The sequence below is a fragment of the Pelodiscus sinensis genome, chromosome 31, assembly GCF_049634645.1.
Source record: "Pelodiscus sinensis isolate JC-2024 chromosome 31, ASM4963464v1, whole genome shotgun sequence".
Lineage (NCBI taxonomy): Eukaryota > Metazoa > Chordata > Testudines > Trionychidae > Pelodiscus > Pelodiscus sinensis.
The window spans coordinates 12,283,633-12,305,312 of NC_134741.1; the positions used below are offsets into that span (position 1 = coordinate 12,283,633).

The 21,680-nt window shown below is 49.1% G+C and overlaps 1 protein-coding gene across 1 annotated transcript; it reads right to left on the reverse strand.

The window, feature by feature from the left end:
* Positions 1-350: 350 nt before the first annotated feature.
* On the reverse strand, positions 351-21,442 carry LOC106733052 (uncharacterized). The gene is made up of 7 exons (XM_075912598.1): positions 21,253-21,442; positions 16,014-16,073; positions 15,248-15,344; positions 13,346-14,330; positions 11,392-11,552; positions 8,020-8,133; positions 351-7,714 (listed from the first exon to the last, which is right to left on the reverse strand). Exons 4-7 carry the CDS (start codon positions 13,393-13,395, stop codon positions 6,381-6,383), a joined length of 1,659 nt encoding a protein of 552 aa, XP_075768713.1. The 5' UTR covers positions 13,396-14,330; positions 15,248-15,344; positions 16,014-16,073; positions 21,253-21,442; the 3' UTR covers positions 351-6,380.
* Positions 21,443-21,680: the final 238 nt, after the last annotated feature.

Below are 21,680 nucleotides of genomic sequence, written 5' to 3' on the forward strand. Positions count from 1 at the left end.
TAACCGGTCACTGTCCCTTTCCCTTTGCAACTGGAGCTTTCAGTGGAAAACTGGACACCTGGAAGCCCAGCCCAGGCTGAGTGAATGGGACACCCTGGCTGGAAGGAGCCCAGGCCATTTCCCCCCCCCATCCCCACCCCATGTTTGCTGCACCCTAGCACAGAGTGATGCACGGCCAGACAGTGGGTGGAGTTTGCTGCCCTCATCTAGCCCCGTCCCTTGCCCCTAGGGTTAGCAGATGGTTGGGGAGGAAGAAGGGGTCTTTCACTCCTGTCAGCATTTTCTAACAATGTCAAATATGAAGGAAAAAATGGATGCTAATTTAGAAACTGTTGCTGTAACAAGGTGTCCACACACAAATTTTTTCCTTTACAGTTCACCAGCTGTTTATTAAAACACTATTTTTAGAAATGGAATGATTGACCTTTATTCTTCCCTCATTGATATTGACATTTGATGGGTTTACATTTGTATACATCCTTGGCACTTCAAGAAATCCAAAACATTTCTCTAAACCCAATTCATTATTGCATTGTCAGACTGTTCAGTGATGTCCATGTGTAACAGCACAGGTGTCATAGACAGCACAGTGACACACGTGTATGGCTGCTCCCTTACTCTCGTCTTGACCATCTCTCTCTAGAAAGCAGGACACATACACCCCCTCCTGCACTGCACCTTTGAAAATTCATAGGTAAAAAAACCCATAGAATGAATTAACCAATCTACTTAGAGTCACATGATTTTATAACATTCTGGCTGTCTTAATTCATGCGATTTTCAACTTTCTAGCTACATATAATTTGTAATCAAGATATGGCCACTCCTTGCCTACTCTGGCATCAGTTAACACCACTCAGTCCCCAACTTCACAAGCTGTCTTCCTCTCCATAGAAATCACTGCTGCAATAACCTCTTTTTAGTTTATTTTTCTTTAGAAATTTTATTTGCAACCAATGTACTGTCAGTGTCCACTGTTGATTTTAATGCAGCATCACCCTCTTCATGTCCTTCATGTCTACACAGCAGCATTCTTTTGGAATAACTGACATTATTTTGAAATAAGTGCTTCTACACAGCAAGAAGTTATTTTGAAATACTGTCGAGCTGGAGGACTTCTTACTCTGACTCCTGTGATCTGCATTTCACAAGGAGTAAGGGAAGTTGAAGGGTGAGAACTCTTCCTTTGACTTCCTGCTGTGCAGACAGCACCAAAAGTCAAGTTAAGCTACTTCAACTTCAGCTACACAATTGACTTTGCTGAAGTTGCGTTGTTTAATTCAACTATAGCCCTGCTGTGTAGACACACCCTTAGAGGGAAAAGATAAAAACACTGCTCCAGGAAATTCATCACAATTCCTCTGGATTCTGTCCTCCACTGTCTAGAAGGCTCTGTAACAATAGTGACTGACTGATTGGCCCGATGCCTTCAAATCAGTGACTGAAGCGGATTTCTTGAGGAACTGGCTGAGGGAGGCACATATCATTACTAGGCCTACCTGTTACTTTCAACGTGATGCAAGATGAGCATTTTCGATGCAAGAATTCAAATTTGAAGATTGATTCCCAATACACCATTCATGGCAGAGAACCCTAAACTTGATTATTTGAAAAGAAATGCCTTGAAATGAGCTTGTGATGGATTCATTTGTGTTTTATCCAGTCTGCTGGGGTCTAGGGGTATGTCTACACTACAGTGCTAATTCGAACTAACTTAGTTCGAATTAGTTAATTCGAACTAAGCTAATTCGAACTAACGCAACTAGAACTAAAAACTAGTTCGAATTAGCGTTTTGCTAATTCGAACTAGCATGTCCACTTTAAGTGGACCCTGAACCGGGTTTAAGGATGGCCGGAAGCAGTGCAGGCAGGGCATCAGAGGAGGACTTAGAGCGTGGAAATGCTGTGTCAGGCTAGCCTAGGGCTGTGCTTAAAGGGACCCGACCCCGACCCCGGACAGACAGTTCTCAGGGGTGCCCCGCTTGCAAACCAGTCCTGGCTTGGAGTGCCCAGAGTGCCCACACTGGGCACATCACAGCACTCGGCCATCAGCCCGGCTGCACTTGCTGCAGGCTGCCATGTGGGGAGAGGGAGCAATTGGGGGGCTGCAGGAGAGCTTCCACCCCCAAAAGCCCGCAGAGCCAGCCCAGTCCTCCCCATCGGGGGCTCGTACCCCATTCCTCCCTCACCTCCTTCCACTTACCATTCCCTAGCCCCTTTTCTTGATGTACAAAATAAAGATAACGTGTCTTCCAACATTGACTCTGTCTTTATTGAACAAAACTGGGGGAGACTGGGAAAAGGAGGTGGGAGAGGGGAAGAGAGAGGCTGGGAGAGGGGAGGGCAACTACAATGATCAGGGGTTTGGAACAGGTCCCATATGAAGAGAGGCTAAAGAGACTGGGACTTTTCAGCTTAGAAAAGAGGAGACGGAGGGGGGACAGGATAGAGGTCTCTAAAAGCAGGAGTTGGGTGGAGAGGGTGCATACAGAAAAGTTCTTCATTAGTTCCCATAAAGAAGGACTAGAGGACACCAAAGGAAAGGAATGGGTAGCAGGCTTCAAACTAGTAACAGAAAGTTGTTCTTCACAAAGCAAAGAGTCAACCTGTGGAACTCCTTGCTGCAGGAGGCTGTGAAGGCTCGAACTGGAACAGAGTTTAAAGGGACGTGAGATCAAGTGATGGAGGTTGGGTCCATGGAGTGCTATTAGCCAGGGGGTAGGAGTGGTGTCCCTGCCCAAGGTTTGTGGAAGGCTGGAGAGGGATGGCACAAGACAAATGGCTTGGTCACTGTCTTCAGTCCATCCCCTCCAAGGTCCCTAGGGTTGGCCGCTGTCGGCAGACAGGCTACTGGGCTAGATGGACCTTTGGTCTGACCCAGTACGGCCATTGTAAGCTCAGGGCTCAGGGTCGGGAGTCTCAGTGGACCCCCTTTATTTTCATGCACACCTGCTCCTGGGTGGCCAGGCTGGCAGCTCTCCTGCCCTAGACGGCCACTTTCCTGTGCCTAGTGCGGAGATTGTGGACAAAGTCCACGATGTCCGCACTAGCCCAGGTGGGTGCCCGCCTCTTGCGGTCCCAGGCAAGCTCCCGGGAGCCGCCAACCTGGTTCTGGGAAGAGGGGGAGGGCTGGGGGACATCAGGTGGCTGGCTCGAGCCGTGCCAGGTGCAGGGTCTGCTGGCTGGGTGCTGGCAGGCTTGCACCTGGCACAGGCACCGTAGCCAGCCCGTGCCCCTTTAAGGGGTCCGGGGCCGGGAGGGGGGGCAATAGAGTTTCCCTGGTGTTGGTCAGAGTGGCCACCAGGGAACCCTGGGGAGGGCTAGCCTCCCACTAGTTCAAATTAAGGGGCTAAACACCCCTTAATTCGAACTAGCTAGTTCGAACTAGGCTTAATCCTCATAAAATGAGGATTACCTAGTTCGAACTAAGCGCTCCGCTAGTTCGAATTAAGTTCGAACTAGCGGAGTGCTAGTGTAGTGCCTATGAAAGTTAGTTCGAACTAACGTCCGTTAGTTCGAACTAACTCTGTCGTGTAGACATACCCTAGGTGACTTGGGCTGCTGAAGCCATGTTTTTAAACACAGGGACATGTTGCTGCAATAATAAATAAATAATTTTCCCCTAAAATTTCCCTCAATTATTTGCCTTCCTTTTTTGGTTGTTCACTGAATGATGTGCAATTACAAAGGTTTCTTAGCCAATTGTGTGGTGTTATTATATGGGAAAACATGTTGGCAAGTAGTAAAGCCATGTTGTATAGCAAGCTATCTGATAAGATCTAACAATTGTCACTAACAATTTACAGCAGGAAGCGTCATATCAAGAGTGCCGGCAACATTCCCTTTTACGGGTTGAATGATGAATGGGCTCCCTGACAATTCCTGCAACCGCTGCCTGGCAGAGTAGCCTGCCAGGGAACCTCCACCAAGCAGATGTCTACACAATAGCGTTATTTCAGAGTAACTGACATTATTCTGAAATAACATGGTCCACATCTACACAGCAAGCTGTTATCGTGACATAATGTTGAAATGATGGTGAGCTGGAGGACTTCCTTCTCTGTCTCCTGTATTCCTTATTTTACAAGTGAGGAAAGCCAGAGGAAGAGCTTTGGGGTGGGCCGTGTGGCAAACAATGCTTGTTCTAGAGGCCCTCATCAGGGCCAGGGCAAGAGCCACAGTGGATGCCTGTTCCAGTAGCCTAGCTGGAGCCAGAGCTGCAACTGTCATGGGTGGTGTGAACTTTGGTGGCCTTGGCCAGGGCCTGAGCTGCAGGGTCATCACAGGCCGTGCATGTTTCAGAGGCCCTGGCCCAGAGCCATGCAGTGGTGAGGGACTGGGCTGCTCTAGTGACCAAGGCCGTGTGGTGAGGAGGTCTGGTTCCAGCTCCATTTCACTAAAGAGCTCCACTTCAGAATCTCAAAAGGTAAAGCTGCAGGTTATCTGAGGACTAAAATAAATGGCAAATGACTAGAGAAATGTTATGCACCCTGTTCATATTTATTTAAAAGCCTAAACCACATTAAGGAGAATAGTTCTGTCTGACCCTCTATATTCTTGTCACTTTTTGAAGGCAGCAATCATGTCAATAGTGTTGATTGTGCCAATGACTATTTTTCTCTCTGTGGAAGTTATTTCTCTCACTCTCTCTTTCTCACACACGCACACTGTGTAAAAGCAACTAAAACTTTCTTAATGAATATTGATTATTTTGTATTGATCAATATGCAATTGATAATGATATATTAAAGGGACTTTTCTATGATTCACAGGGATCTAAAGCAAGCAGATACTATAAGAAATATAATCAGTAATTAGATTATGTCCTATATATAGTATAGTAATGTGGTCCGAAGAAAAACAGCTGGATGAAATTTTCTGGTGATGTACCTAAATTCATCTTCTGAATGTCATGAATTTGCAACTGAAGAATGAACTTTACAGTCAATGGTGAGGGACGGTGCATTCATTTTTTATCCTTTACAAATTACTACACTATGACTGGATTAGACTGGGAGGAAAGTACAGGGGTTGGGATGAAGGAGACATAATGCAGGGCTGATGGTAAAGGGTGCACAAGATGGGGGTGCAGCGTTTGGGGAGCCCATAGATGCAGGAAAAGTGGAGCAAGGCAGGGTAGTGATACTGGGTATAAAGCTGGGTAGTTTTCAGGGTCTGTGTGTGCAGGGTCATGCACCTTGTTAATTATCCCTTGTTCAGTATTTCTCTTCCATAACAATTTAAACTGTGTGTGTGTGTGTGTGTGTGTATATATATATATATATATATATATATATATATATATATATATATATATATATATATATATATATATATAAAATACATGTGTGTGTGTAAAAATTCTCAGTAACTGGTGGGTGCCACAGGGGCACACATCTGAACAAGTGCACAGGATGTCACTTTTGGTGCACAAGAAAAGACTCATTCTACCCATGGATGGAAAATCTTAGAGGGAATACTGGTTGAGGGCTCCCACAGGGGGTGTAATCTTAAAGACTGAGGGAAATTACATGTAGGCCACTGAAAGGCTACATCAGGAAAGAAAACTCCCACAAGTTCTCTCTCCTCCAGCTCAGGTGCTATTGTGAAGGGGGAGAGGGGAGACATACCTCTCCTTGCCATGGCAGCTCTGGGGCTAGGGCTATGGGATAGCCAATTGTCCTCTGGTCACAGCAGATCTGGGTCAGGGTTGAGACAACTGGGTAGTGATATCTCTCCCCACCAAAGCCCTGTAAGAGGGGTGGCGAACCTGTGGCTCGGGAGTCGCATGTGGCTCTTCAACAAAAAAAATTGTGGTCCCTGCACTCGCTCTTCAAGAGGCAGCTGTGTGAAAGAGACAGAGCCACAGCATCCCATGCATCCTTCAAAATGGCAGATAAAAATGGCCACCGTTAAATGGGAATGCCTGCTCTGCTCTTAAAAGGGCAGCATCAGAGCCCAATTTTTTTTGCTTGACAATGTTTTTCGTTATTGGCTCTTTGTGCTGTATCTACCAGTATTTTGGTTCTTTGTCAGTAATGGGTTGGCCACCCCTACCCTATAAGCTCACATGTCATTTAATAGGCTGCAGCACAGCCACATGGCAACACAGTTTAAAGGGAACTCAAATTATAGGTTTCTCTGATAGCTAACAATATTTGAGCTCTGACTGAAGCTTTTCCCCACAGTGAGAGCAGCTGAATGGTTTTCTCTCCTCCATGAGTTGTCTTACGTTTAACAAAGTCTGACCTGTGTTTGAAGCTTTTTCTGCAATTAGAGCTCTTGTGGGGTGACTCTCTTGTATGTATTATCTGATAGCTAGTAAGGAAGAAGTACCGACGGAAGCGTTTCCTGCAGTCAGAGCAGCTAAAGGGTTTCTCTCATGTGTGGGTTCTCCTATGTCTAACAAGGTGTGAGCTTCTACTGAAGCTTTTCCCACAGTCAGAACAATTGAAAGGTTTCTCTCCTGTGTGGGTCCTCCTGTGTTTAGCAAGGCTTGAACTCGTACTGAAGCTTTTCCCACAGTGAGAGCAGGTGAAAGGTTTCTCCCCAGTGTGGGTTCTCCTATGGATAACAAGGTCTGAGCTCCCCCTGAAGCTTTTCCCGCAGTCAGAACAGCTGAAGGGTTTCTCTCCAGTGTGGGTTCTCCTATGTCTAACAAGGGCTAACTTCTGACTGAAGCTTTTCTCACACTCAGAGCAACTGAAAGATTTCTCTCCTGTGTGGGTGGTCCTATGGGTAACAAGTTGTGACTTGAAATTGTAGCTTTTCCCGCAATCAGAACAATTGAAAGGTTTCTCTCCTGTGTGGGTTCTCTTATGGATAACTAAGTATGATCTCTGATAGAAGCTTTTCCCGCAGTCAGAGCAGCTGAAGGGTTTCTCCCCGGTGTGGGTTCTCCAATGGATAACAAGGTGTGACTTGCAATTGTAGCTTTTCCCGCAGTCAGAGCAATTGAAAGGTTTCACTCCTGTGTGGGTCCTCCTATGGTTAACAAGGTGTGAACTTCTACTGAAACTCTTCCCACAGTCAGAGCAGGTGAAGGGTTTCTCCCCTGTGTGGGTTCTCTGATGGAGAACAAGGTCTGAGCTCCCGATGAAGCTTTTCCCACAGTCAGAGCAGCTGAAGGGTTTTTCTCCAGTGTGGGTTCTCCTGTGTTTAACAAGGTGTGAGTTCTGACGGAAGCTTTTCCCACAGTCAGAGCAGGTGAATGGTTTCTCTCCTGTGTGGGTCCTCCTGTGTCTAACAAGGGCTGAACTCACACAGAAGCTTTTCCCACAGTCAGAGCAGTTATGGGGTGTCTCTCTTGTATGTATTATCTGATCGTTCATAAAGTATGAGTGCTGACTAAAGCTTTTCCCAGAGTCAGAGCATTTGAAGGGCTTCTCTCCTGAGTGGGCTCTTTCATGTTCAATAATAGTTTCACAGTCACTACAAGTGCAGAGTAACTGTTGATGGGGGATTTTCTGTTTAATGGTTTCTGTGTTTCTTTTCTCTATTCTGCTCCTGCGAGTGGATTTATCCTGTGCCTCTCCTGGATGGTTTCCCTGCTGCTTTTCTGGGCTATACCGATTCTCACAGCTCTCTGCCTGCTCCTGTATCTGGGAAACATGCCCTTCAGGTCTTCCCAGTAACATCCCACATGGAGCTACTTGCTCCAGTCCTTCCTGCTGAAGACTCTTCTCATTGTTCTCAGTCCATGTCCCATCACCTGCTGGGATAGAGAAAGAATCCAGACAGGAGTTATTCTCCATGATGAGCTGAAAGGAAACTCTGAAAGAGGAATAGAAAAGGGGGGGGGACACACACTCAAGTAATGGTTGAATTATCATTAGCTGAGCTCATCCTCCTTCATGATCCTTCCACAGAGGAGAGAACCCAGCCTTCCCCCACCTACCATGCTCTGACTGAAGTTGAAGACAGGCTGAAGGGGCAGTCAGACTAGAGGAAAATGCACAAGTGACACGGGTTATAAGGAGACAGAAATTGGCTTCTGAGTCAGTTTAGCTGATTGCTCACCTGTGCGGGTGCTGCTGCTGATCTCCCCTTCTTCACAGCTCTGGAGATCTTGGACCCGCAACTCCTCCCCTTCCTCTACCCAGGAGATCACATGAGCTTCTGAGACTGGAAATCCTGTTTGGGGGAGCAATTAAACAAGTGCTGATCTTGTTCATTAAGGTCTAACATAAGAATGGCCATACTGGGTCAGACCAAAGGTCCATGTAGCCCAGTACCCTGTCTGCCGACAGTGGCCAATACCAAGTGTCCCAGGGGGAGTGAATTGAACAAGTAATGATCAAGTGATCTCTCTCCTGCCATCCATCTCCACCCTCTGACAAACAGAAGCTAGGGATACCATTCCTTACCCATGCTGGCTAATAGCCATTTATGGATTTAATCGCCATGAATTTATCTAGTTCTCTTTTAAACCCTGTTATAGACCTAGCCTTCACACCCTCTTCAGGCAAGGAGTTCCACAGATTGACTATGCACTGTGTGAAGAACTTCCTTTTATTTGTTTTAAACCTGCTGCCCATTAGTTTCATTTGGTGGCCCCTAGTTCTTATATTATGAGAACAAGTAAATAACTTTTCATTATTCACTTTCCCCACACCACTCATGATTTTATAGACCTCTATCATAACCCCCCTTAGTCTCCTCTTTTCCAAGCTGAAAAGTCCCAGTGTCTTTAATCACTCCCCATATGGGAGTCGTTCCAAACTCCTAATCATTTTAGTTGCCCTTCTCTGAACCTTTTCTAATGCCAGTATATCTTTTTTGAGATGAGACCACATCTGTACGCGTATTCCAGATGTGGGTGGACCATGGATTTATATAAAGGGCAATAATTATTCTCTTATTCTCTCTCTCTTTTTTAATGATTCCTAATATCCTGTTTGCTTTTTTGACTGCCACTGCACAGACATCTTCAGAGGACTATCCATGATGACTCCAAGATCCTTCCTGGTTAGTTGTAGCTAAATTAGCCCCCATCATATTATATGTATAGTTGGGATTACTTTTTCCAAATGTGCCATTACTGCTTCTAGAGCCAGGATCTGAGTCTCTCACCCAGAGAGGTTCCTTCCCTGCCTTGCAGAGACTGGGCTCTGGTAGGTACAAGATCCCAGGAACACTCACTGACAAAAGGTGCATCCCCTTGCTTCAGGAATGGCCCAGTTGATTCCCCAAGGGAGCTGAGGGTTCTGATGCACTTTCTAGTGCACAAATCAGTCCCCCTCACAGCCCATTCCATACCCCCAGCATCCCAGGGCAGGACAGGAACACACTGATCAGAAGGGGAGTTCTAGGGAGGGCTGGCAGGTCTGACACTGAAGTCCCCAGACAGGGCTCAGACTGCAGCTGCCACATGGCAGATAACTTGGGCTTAGAGAGAAAGGACCCAGCAGAGCTCTAGCTTCCCAAGGTTCTGTCCACAAAGCTCCTGCCTGGGGGGGCTCAGCTCACCCTACTCTTTAGCTCAGATGCTCTACTTGAACCACAAAAAAGCAGAGGAAGTTGACTGAGCAACTAAGTGAATCTGTGGCGGGTTGCTTCAGGCCCTGCCTATGCTCTACGCTCCTGATCCCGACTGCCTGTGTCTGGGTGGGCCCTTCCAGCTGCTCACAACAGCTGCCATTTCCATGGCTGGCCAGAGTGGTGCTGGACTGCTCCTGGGACCAGCCAGGGTGGAGCTGTGCTGTGCTGTTTCTCTGGTGCTTGTGGGTGTTGCTCAGCTCACTCCTGCAGCCTCGGTTCTACTCTGCCAGCAGCAGCAACCTTTGTATGGTATCCCAGTCTTGTCTTTTATGGCCTTTGAGTTGGTGCCCCTACCAGGCTGCACAGAATCTACCATGTTTGCACATTGTGGGCACGTTCCTCACAACTTCAGCCCGACGCCTTCTCGGACCTTCATTTAGTGTTTGGAAAATCCATCTGTGACATGACTATGGAGATCATTGTGCTACCACTGTTACACAACTGCAAGAAACCTTGTGCAAAATGTGCTGTGTGCAGTGTCAGTGGGAATGTTCTGATGTGAGGATTATCTTGTTTATGTCCAGACTGGTCTATGGCAGAATGGTGGGGCACTGGCCAGGCGAGCACATTTCTGAGTGGTGAGGAGGACAATCAACACACCGATCTCTGCAGTAACTGCAAACACACAGGGTATGTCTACACTACCCTCCTAGTTCGAACTAGGAGGGTAATGTAGGCATACCGCACTTGCAAATGAAGCCCGGGATTTGAATTTCCCGGGCTTCATTTGCATAAGCGGGGAGCTGCCATTTTTAAAACCCCGCTGGTTCGAACCCCGTGCAGCGCGGCTACACGGGGCTCGAACTAGGTAGTTCGGACTAGGCTTCCTATTCCACGAGGTGTACCAGTAGTTCGGAATAGGAAGCCTAGTCCGAACTACCTAGTTCGAGCCCTGTGTAGCCGCGCTGCACGGGGTTCGAACCAGCAGGGTTTTAAAAATGGCAGCTCCCCGCTTATGCAAATGAAGCCCGGGAAATTCAAATCCCGGGCTTCATTTGCAAGTGCGGTATGCCTACATTACCCTCCTAGTTCGAACTAGGAGGGTAGTGTAGACATACCCCCAGTCCTAAGAGTTGGCTCAGGAACTCACTGACCCGTGAGCACATCAGAGAGGATAATGGACATGGATGTTTTGTTCAAACACACAGAAGGCTAAGGGGGTAGCAACACATGGAACGCAACATGCTTCTTGTTTGTGTCAATGTATGAGAAAAGAAGTCACAGGAGAGGCAAGTGAGCCCCAGAGAGAATAAAGCTGGACTTCTGAAAGGAAACTCAGGCTGTGTCTAAAATTCAAGGAGAGCTCTGCCCATGTTTATCTGCCACAGAACTACCCCCGACAAAACACTCACAGAGTGTGAAGTGTCTCATCCACCCTCCCTCAGTCTCCGCAACCCAGCCCCTCCCACTGGCAAGAACCAGCAGTTAACAGATCAGCCACAGGCAGGGAAGGACACTGGGAACTGCACCCTCCTTCCAGCGGCTCAGCCCACTGCCACAAAGGGACCCTTGTAGGCACTAACAGCAGCCAGACCCAGACCCATAACTTTGGTACCTGCCATTTCTGCCTGGGCCCTTCCACTCACACCTCTGGCCAAGACACAACTAGGGCAAGATGGTGGGGAAGCACACTGAGACTTTGGCTATGGGAAGAATAGCACCACTATCGTGTCCCTGAACCTGCTTCCCCTGGCAGGGGATGCGGAGGGGACAGTCTTTCACACAAGTGCCAGAATTATTGGGGCAGATACTCCTGACATTGGGAGCAGGGGCAATGAGGGGCCCTGAACCCAACCCAGCAGCTCCAAAGCCCACCCAACTTCTGATATCCAAGGGGACAGGAATCCTTACCCAGCCAGCTCACAGCCTCATAATTCTCCTGCATCACATCTCTGTAGAGGGCTCTCTGGCCCAGGTCCAGCAGAGCCCATTCCTCCTCAGAGAAATACACAGCCACCTCCTCGAAGGTCACTGGCTCCACCACAGCCATTTCCTGTCCCTGGCTCTGCAGCCTGTCGGGGGAGAAGGGGTTTTAATCCTTTCCACACCCTCATTCCCCCCATATTTTGTCCCTGTTGACACAGATGCAAGACTCTGCCACTTTGAGCACATGATTGAGTCTAGATCAAGGGCTGGCAACCTTTCAGAAGTGGCGTGTCAAGATTTAACTTATTCATGGATCTGTGCGCTCAGCAGAAGTGGGGGACAGGGCAGGCTGGGTACAGTAAACATTTTCTGAACCAGCTGCAGCTGGGGAGAACAGTTTAATTTAAATTATTAAACAGATAAACTAACATGAGAAAGTTAAAACACTTTATCAGACTTCATTATAAAGAAAGTAAAATATTATATTCAACACAAAAGGTTTCAATGTTTTCTTTATGGCAGGGGTGGGGAACCCTTTTTGGGTTGGGGTTACTGACCCACAGAAAAATCAGTTGAGGACCACACAAGTGAGAAGCAAAAAAAAAAACCACTTCTCCAAAAACCCCCAACTCTCATTGGTATGGGCCCCATCTGAGACTCCTGACTCTTCTGGTGCTCCATTCCCTCCACCTCCCACATCTTCCCTCTGTTTCAGCCTCATTCCCAATAGCCCTATGATTCCCCTCCCTGAAGCCTCATCCCCCTCCATCACCCCATCCCCCTCAGTGCAACTCCTGCCCCCACATCCTCCTTCACCCTACATCCCTGTTCCCCTCAGCACACTCACTGGCAGGGCAGCAGTTTTGGGCCTTGCAGCCCCCAGGAGCAGCACTGAGGCAAGCAGGGGCCAGGGAAGCAGGGGGCCAGAGTTACTGCTCTGTCCGGCTCAGCCCTTTGCCCGGGGCTCACCCCTCACTTGCAGACTGCGGCTCCAGGTGCAGCGGGGCGCTGGGTAAGGGGCTCCCTGACCCACCCCCAGCTCGTGGGGAACAGCACGGTGCAACCCGGGCCTGGGTTCACCCTGTGTGACTGGCCACCCAGTCCTGATCTGCAGAGCAGCCCCATCCCCACCCCCTCGTGAAGCAGGAGATAGAGCCTATAGCGTGGGGACGTGGAGGGATTAACTCTTTATGTCCCAGGACTTGTATGCCCAGGCCGGACACAGGAAGCCCCAGAGATGAGGATGGGACTCTCCCACCCAACTGCCTCCCAGCAAGAAGCTGGAGCTGGTGCTCCAGCTTACAGCTGCATAGCTGAGGCTCCAGTCACAGTATAGACCTGGGGAAGGGCTGAGCTCCCACCCCACATGCCACAGAAAATTGGCTCGAATGCTGCTTATGGCACAGATTGCTACATGTTACCAACCCCTTGTTTAGATATTCCATTAACAGCACATAGACGTTAGATCACAAATCCATATTCACTTCTCTCAATACCTGGCTTAAATTTCAACATTATTGTGCCGACAACAATGGGATTCGGCTCTGAGCGCCCAGTGTTTCCAATAAACAAGCTCCATATTCTGAATATGGATGCAGGTGTTTAAGTTTAGGCTGCTGTATTTAAAGCCCCTCGTCTTCCTCCGTTTATTTGCAGCACAGACCTAGGCCCTCTCATCAGGTCTAAATCAACAGAGATTTTATAAACCTACCCCACAACAGAGATTATGTGAAGTCAAGGAGACCTTTCAGATATTTAATATTAAATACACATGCTGAATGTTTACAGGATGAGATCCTAATAATCATGGATTCACAGCATTGGACGGGATCATTATTTCATGCTCTTGGTCTCATCTGTGTCACAAGCACAGCTCGACAAATACGCTCGCCCGCGACTAGTAGATTTTATCAGCTGGCGAGTGCAGGGGCGGACTGACCTGGTGGGCCATTGTGATGGGCTGGCTGAAGCCCGCACCACGGCTGGCATGGCCCCAATCGATCCGTCGGCCGGGTGGAGGAGCGAAGCACCGCCAGAGAGGGGGAAGTGCAGCGATTCTTGGCGCCGGGCTGCCTGCGTGCAGCTCCGGTGCGAGGAGGAAGGGTGTGAGCCAGAGGGCAGGACGCCGAGAGATGCCAGGATGCTGGCGTGACATGATGTCACGACCAGTGACCACTGGATTCAAAAAGGCTCCGGCAGCCCCGCACACTGGAAGGCAGAAGCCAGGTAGGGGAGGGGAAGGGAAGAGGGAAAATAGGGGGAAGGGGCTTGTGCTGAGGGGAGGGGAGGTCAGGAGAAAAAAGGGGAAGGTGCCAAGGGACAGGGTGGAGGAGAGACAAATGTCAGGGGGCCAAGTGGAGACAATGAGGAAAAGGGCAGGAGGGGAGGTGTCAGTGGGAAGGGGGACAGGGTGGTGCTGGGAAAGGAGAGGGGAGGGGCATTAGGAGCTAGAGTGGGAAGGGGGAGGTGCTGGGAGAAAGCTTGAAAGAAGGGTTGGGCATGAGGAAGGCAGGGATGGAGCAAAACATGTGTGAGGACAAAGGGGCATGAGAGGAATGGGGGCAGAGGGTGGTGAGGGAGTAGGCATTAGGGAAAAAGAGGGCAAAGGGAGCAGGGGCAGTGAGGGAAGGGGGAAGTACCAGGAGATGCCAGGGAATTCTGGGGGTGAAGTAGAAGGGCAGACACCTACAGGGGAGGGACCAGAGGAGAGAGGCAGGGCAGGTGTGTAGAGGGAGGTTTTAGGAAAGGGGATGAGGAGGGGTAGCTCACATGATCAGAGTGAGGCTACTGGAGGAGTGGGCACGAAGGGAGAGAAGGGCTGGTGGAGGGGAGCAGGTCTCAGGAAGGCTGAGGGCAGTGAGAAGGGGAGGAGTCAGGACAGCAGAGGAGAGTGAGGGGTTGGGGGGCAGCAGGCACCAGGGGAGCTGATGGAGCAAGGGAAGGAGACATGGCAGCAGAGGGAAAAGGTAGAGGTTTAAAAGATATTTATTAATAACTTAGGTGCCACAGTGGCACATCCAAACAAGCCATATGAACTCAATACTGGTGCACAACACAAAACTCATTCTGCTCATGGGAGGAAACTCTTAGAGGGAACACTTCGCCAAGCCTCTCCGCCCCTGAGGTAACGTCATGCACAGTGGGTTAATGCAATTGCAGGATAGTTGCATGAGGGAGGTGTGGTGGGGGCCAAACTAATCCCTATTGGTAAGAGGATGGTGGGAAAATCCTAAGGGGGGGTGGTCACATGACACCTTTTACTTCTGGTCACGTGTCTATCTTGCCCCAAGAATGTTACCTCCAGAGGTGTGGCTAATGGGAGTCAGGGGTGTGGCTAATGGGAGTCAGAGTACATTTTAAAAAAATTCTTTGGGTGCACACCCTAATGAAATGTGCTGCACATGCCTATGAAAATGCTGTTGTAACATTCACTGAAGTTTTTGAGACCACGTCAAAATGTCAAAGAATGACAAACAACAATAACTGCAGCCATGATAACTGACGTAAACAAACATGCCGTCCTGGTCATCACATTCTCCGGTGGTGTGTGCCTGCACGGTGGGGGGGAGAGGGTGTCGAGTCCCTTTTTTGTCTGGCGAGTAGGGTTTTGCATAATTTGTCAAGTCCTGGTCACAAGCCATTGTATTTCATCTGGCTATCCCAGAACAACCCTTTCTTTCCCCACAGCATATTTTCTAGAAAGTCGTCAAGCTTTGCTTAGAGAACTTCAAGAGATGGTGAATGCACCAGTTCTTCAGTCATTGGATTCAACAGCTAATCATCTTCCCCATTAAATATTTGTGCCTCTTTTCTAGTCTGTATTTGCCAGGCTTTAGCTTACCGTTATTGATTCACACTGAGCTGTATCCACTAGACTTAGGAGCCCTTCAGGATCCAGCAGTTTCGCTCCATGAACAGCCAGCTCTCAGCCTTTCCACCTATTTATTTTTTAAAAAACAACAGAATATTTAAACTGAACAGAGTGACCATTGAAATCTCTCAGATTTAAGGTGCTATAATCTGTGCGCTTTAACTTCATAACTTTGGCATCATGCCACCGAGACAAACCCTTCATAAGGGAATGGAGTAATGGGAAATGGGGTAAAAACCTACATTAATTCTTTCAGTTTGAAACCTTTTAACTGCCCTTCCATAATAACTACTGTGGAGGAGCTTGGACTATCCTGCCTTGGCAATAAATGGTGATGTCCGCCTAAAACCAAACTCAGGTCTTGTTCAAGTCTGGTGCGCCCAAAGCATGCAGGCAAAGCTTGTGTTAAAGAAAGCTGTGAGAGTCAGGATCGGTTTTGCATTACTATGCAGATTAAGAGCTTCAAGAAAACACAGGACAAGCAGTCTCGTATGGGTACGTTTTTCCAATATGCAAAAAGTACAGATGCAGTCATAAAACAGTCAACTATGCATATAGTTTCAGGTAACATTCTAGGTAGCAGGATGTACCCCAAATAGGGGCACTGGGCATTTGACATATCCTACACAATACGTAATCAATTGGTAAATATTATTAGAATGGCCAAGTCTCGCTTTGCTATAAATTGGGTTTAGTAAGAAAAATCGATGGGTGGGAATGGGCAGAATTGACTCACATGTCCTGCTTGGTGTAACTAGAAGTAATTAGGCCCTTCACACCAACGGCCCAGGCAATCCTATGTATGGGAAGAAATAGAACCACAACTGTAGGAAGCATATGGATGAAGTGTAAGTAAATTAGGCTTTATTATTGTATATAATAGATCTTTTAGAAACTGTTTCTGCATTGCTTTGCGCTGTATTCATTGCTTTAGAATTTATAGTAATTAAGGTTTAAGTTGTATAGTAATTGTTTTAAGGCTTGTAAAACTTAAACAACTGTATTAACTTTTTAAAAGCTTGCAATAAATAAGAAAGTGGTTAAGTAGCCTTGGAGTGTACTGGTTTCCCTTGGATCTAAAATATATCAAGCCACACAACAACTACACATATGGGGGAGCTGCAGACATTCAGATGCAAATGCCTGTGATAGCAAAGTAGTACCATTAGCTCCCTAGTTGGTATCAGAGCTCTCATACTGTTAATAATATTTAACTTCACAGCTGAGTCACTATTATAGTACTGAAATTGTAAATGAGCTCCAGTTCAGGTGTCTCCCTCTGTAATCCGGTGCTAAAATTCTTTTCTGGAAGGATAACTAATTTTAAATCCATTATTGAATGTCCAGGGAATAACACAAACAAACCCACTAGAGAATGTTTTAACCTCTCTGGAGATTCAATAACGAATTTAAAAGTAGCCATTCTACAGCCCCATTTGCAAACTCCTTTGAAGCTTTAAGCCAACGGTGGAAAACCTCAAGCCCAAGGGCCAGATGTGGCGGCCCCTAGCTTGCCTGGATCCAGCCTCCTGAGTCTCAGGGGCTCCTCCCCAATATTGAGTCCACAATGGTGCTTCAGGTTCCCCATGCGGCTGGAGCCGCCCCCCCCCCCCCCCCCAGGCTCTGCTGTGTGAGGAGAATGTGAGGAACGTCCTTCTCCTCAGTTGGAGGTCACATCAGTGAGGGTTTGTTCGCTTGTTTTTTGCTTCTCATTTGTGTGTGGCCCCAAATGATTTTTTTGTGGGTCAGCGACCCCCAACCCAAAAAGGTTCCCCATCTAGCTTTAAGCAGAAAGAGAAACCCATCTTGGGGTTTAAGAGTCCCTGACCAGTTCTGGTAATTACAGTGTTTGGAAAGGACTCTATCTACAATATTTCACCGCATTGAGTCCCACTTAGCTGACAAAACCATCTTACCAGGCTCTTCCCTGAGGGACTCTGTTTGGAATGTCCCTGGGGGACATTGTGTCATTTCAATCACAGTCCTGGGAAGCAGCACGGAAGCGGCCCATGCTGGAACTGGGAAACACACCCTATCTGCTCTCACACTCAATGTTTGCAAGCACTGTAGAGAGTTCCCTGCCCCATCACTTCCACCCCCTTCCTGTCCTGGGGTTCCCCCTCTGCCACTGGCTGGCAGGGCCCATATCCTGTTCTAAACCCCACTGCCTGCCCTGATTTTACTCCTTGGTCCCTCTCCTAGCCCAACCGACACTGCTCTATTTTCAGTCTGAGGTAGGCTGCTTTTTTAATAGCACTGTTATTTTTTGTCTATTTACACAAGTACATATTCACATTGTTGTTTTTGCATCAACTTCTATAAATGTGTACCATAGTAAACAGTCTACTTTTTATTTTTAGATTAATATCTAAGATGGATTTAGGGTTTAAAATAAGTTTCTGACGATTAATGTTCACATAATAGATTTTGGTGTAGGCACAGAAACAGATTTTCACCATTTTAATTAATTTCCATATGCACTCAGATTAATAGTTTGGTAACAGTTACAAGCTGTCTAGTTTTAAATAATTTTCCAAGAGATGCAGGAGACAAAATGATACCATTGGACATGCTCTAATACAGTCTTTCCCAATTTTATTTGGCTGAGGAACCCTTTTCAGCTTTTCAGAATTTCAAGGAACCCCTAGGTTTGTCAAGCAAAAAAAAAAAAAAAAAAAAAAAAGGGGGGGGGGGGAGGGACCCACCAATTCATGAAAATCCCCCAAAAATGCATGAAAATCACATTCCTTCCCCAAGAACCCCACCCTCCTTCCTTGAGGCATCATCTGCTCTGTTCCCCTCCTCTCCATCACTTGCTATCCCCAGCCCTTATACACTCTCACTAGGTTGACACAGGAGGGCTGTGTCTACACTGCACCCCTTTTCCAGAAAAGGGGTGCAGATTAGACACTTCGGAATTACAAATCCGCAGGTGATTTAAATTCAAGTAGAAATAAGAAATCCTCCGGAAAAGGGCTTATTTTCCGGAGAATCGCGTCTAGACTGGCGCTTTTCTCCGGCTTATCCCCAAGCCGGAAAAAAGCGGCAGCCATGTAAATGCAAATGCCACGGGGGATATTTAAATCCCCCGTGGCTTTGCAATTCTGATTGGTCTAATCTGCATCCCTTTTCCGGAAAAGGGGTGCAGTGTAGACACAGCCGAGGTGTGGGGTGGGAATGAAGGATTTGGATGTGGGAAGGGGTGAGAAGTACAAGCTCTGGGAGGGAATTTGGATGCAGGAGAAGGGGATGTTGGCTTGGGGAGGGGGCTGCAGGCTCAGGAATGTTGGGCTCAGGTGGAAGGCTGGGGTGCTGAGCAAGCCATGGGCTTGTGGATGTGAGGGTGCAGGAGTTTGGGCTGGATATGTGAGGGACTCAGGGCAAGAAGGTTCTGAGTATGACGGGCTCAGGACACAGATTTGGGGTCAGGTGGTGCAGGAGTGTTATGATGCTGCAGTGAGATGGGGGTTTGGCCCCAATTGGGGGCTTGTTGGCCAGGCTTCAGTTTTAAATAAAATATGTCAACCTCAAGAAGTTTTAGCATTGTCTCTATTTATGAGAGGGGTGAGGAACCTGTTTTGAGTCAAGGGTCACTGACCCACAGAAAAGTCTGTTGGGGCCACACAAGTGAGATGCAAAAAAACCCCAATAACCCTCCAAAGACCCCCAAGCCTCACTAATGTAGTCCCAAATGTGCTGGTGAGAGCTGGGGACAGAGTTCTCATGTATGAAATCAGGGCTTCTTGCGCAAGAACTATGATGCTCCTGTTCAGGAATAAGCCCTTTTGTGCAACTGTTCTTGCGCAAGAGGCCAGTGTAGACAGGCAACATGAATTTCTTGCGCAAGAAAGCCCTCTGGCTAAAATGGCCATCGGCACTTTCTCGGGCAAGAGTGCGTTCACACTGCCATAGATGCTCTTGTGCAAAAGCACAGCTCGCACATGGCAGTGTGGACGTGTTCTTGCACAAGAACTCTTGTGCAAGATGTCCTTGCGCAAGAAACCGCCAGTGTAGACATAGCCTAAGAGTTTCCTCACATGAGCAAAATGAATTTTGTGTTGTGCACCAGTACTGAGTTCATGTGGCTTGTTTGGATGTGCCACTGTGGCACCCAAGTTATTAATAAATATTTTTAAACCTTTACCTTCTCTCTGCTGCCATGTCTCCTCCCCTTGTTCCATCAGCTCCCCTGGTGCCTGCTGCCTCCCAACTCCTCACCCTCCTCCGCTGTCCTGACTCCTACCCTTCTCACAGCCCTCAGCCCTCCTGCAACCTGCCCCCCCTCCACCAGCCCTTCTCTCCTCCCTGTTCCCACTCCTCCAGTAGCCCCACTCTGATCATGTGAGCTACCTCTCCTCATCCCCTCTTCTAACACCTCCCTCTACACACCTGCCCTTCGTCTCTCCTCTGGTGGTGGTCCCTCCTCTGCAGGTGTCTGCCCTTCTGCTTCACCCCCAGAATCCGTTGGCACTTGCACCTTCTCTTACTCCTGCTCCCTCCTGTTGCCTCCCCCTTCCCTCACTGCCCCTACCTCCTTTGCCCTCTTTTTCCCTGATGCCCACCCTCTCTCCAGCCTCTGCCCTCGTTCCCCTCATGCCTCTGTGCCCTCACACGACTTGCTCCATCCCAGCCTCCCTCATGCCCACCCCTTCTTTCAAGCCTTCTCCCAGCATCTCCCCGTCCCCTCTCTAGCCCCCGATGCCTTTACCCTCTCCCCTCCCAGCATCACCCTGTCCCCCTTCCACTGACACCTCCCCTCCTGCCTTTTTCCTCATTGTCTGGCATTTGTTTCTCTTCTACCCTGTCCCTTTGGTGCCTTCCCCTCTCCTCCCCCTCCGCACAAGCCCCTTCCTCTCCTAGCCCTTCCCGTACCTTCTGCCTTCCACTTTGTGGAGCTGGAGTCTGCACTCCGACCCCGGACTCCGAACCCGCAACTCTGCCATACAGTGCAACGCAGCACCCAGCAGTTTTAAAATCCCGGGCCGTGACATTATGTCACACCCGGGCATCTCCCCGCCTACCGGTTTGAGAACGCCGTGCAGGGCAGCAGCAGCCAGCAAGGGGAAGTTCAGTGAAGGTTGCGCACAGCAGGGACGGGCACGGGAACAGGGGAGAGATGCTCTGGGACCGGGGTGAGAGGACGCATGGGGGGGCCGAGGCTTGCTCTAGTTCCAAATATTGGTGGAGCATGGACACCACGAGCCCATACAACTCACTGCCCGTGCCTCTGCTGACTAGCCAGTTCTTTGTCTTTCAGAGGGGGCGGGGGAGTGCTAGCTCCTCGCGGAACCCCTAGCCTTGCTTCGCGGAACCCCAGGGTGTCCCGGAGCACCAATTGGAAAACACTGCTCTAATACATTAGCGTATGAGCCAATGGAAAAGAAGTGTCTATGAAGCATCTTATTTTTTGTAAGAAGTGCGTTTTTTGTTTTATTTTACTGCCACCAAATGTGTCACTGTACAATCAACACTGAAGACAGTTCAGATTCTCAGGCATTTTGGCACCTCTCCCAGATTTCTTCACCTCACCCACCCCCCCAAAAAATCATTAGGCTTTGACAGTAACAGGTAAAAATCTAACCGCTCTCTGCAACTCTCAACACAGACCTCTCACGCGCGGCGTCTCTGCAACACTTTCAACAAAGACATTTCAATCTCGCTAGTTTTGTCCTTAATACTGGTGGTGTTGGGGGGGGGGGGGGAGTGATATCGGGAGGGGGGGGAAGTGCCGCCCTGGCTCACGGCCGGGCCCAGACGCTCGGGACAAGGGTCTATCCCTCAGCCCGGACCCGAGGCTGTTCGGTGACAAACTCTCCCCGCGCCGGGACTGGCACAAAACAGTCCCCCCCCGTGTCCCAGCTGCCGCGTCCTGAGCAGGCGGGGGCGGGGCTCGGTCTGAGACGCGTCCCCGCGGATTCCCCCCCCCCCGAAACGTTACTTCCCCCGCCCCACACCCAAACACCCCCACCCCTCACCTGGGCTCCTCCGAGTCTGCACAAAACCGCCCCCCCGCCCGTGTGTCCCAGCTGCCGAGTCCTGAGCGGGCGGGGCTCGGTCTGAGATACGACCCTGCGGACCCCCACCCCCCACCTAAGACGTCACTTCCCCTGCCCCTGCTTCCCGCACCCGGGCTCCTCCGATTCCGCCAGCCCCGTGCCCCCCAGGAGCACTAACGCATCCCACTCGGAGCGCGGCGCATGAAGCAATAACAGTGGCCTGAGCTCCTGCCTTCGAGAGGCCAATGGCAGCGGGGCTGGGCGGGGCCTGAACGAAGACAGAGTGACGGGCGGCGGGACGCGCTGAAAACCCGGCCGGGGTGATGTGGAGTAGGGGAGGGGAGTTGGACCGCGCGTGCGCAGCGGGTCAGTAGCTCTGCTCGCAGACCAAGGGTTAGCTCAGACCG

Coding starts and splice junctions, on each gene's coding strand:
- LOC106733052 (XM_075912598.1), bottom strand. CDS start 13,395: ATGCCAGCCGTGGTGCGGGCTTCAGCCAGCCCATCACAATGGCCCACC. Junction 11,553..13,345: donor CCATCACAATGGCCCACCAG/GTCAGTCCGCCC, acceptor CTCCCCCGACAG/GCTGCAGAGCCAGGGACAGG. Junction 8,134..11,391: donor TGAGGCTGTGAGCTGGCTGG/GTAAGGATTCCT, acceptor TCCCCCAAACAG/GATTTCCAGTCTCAGAAGCT.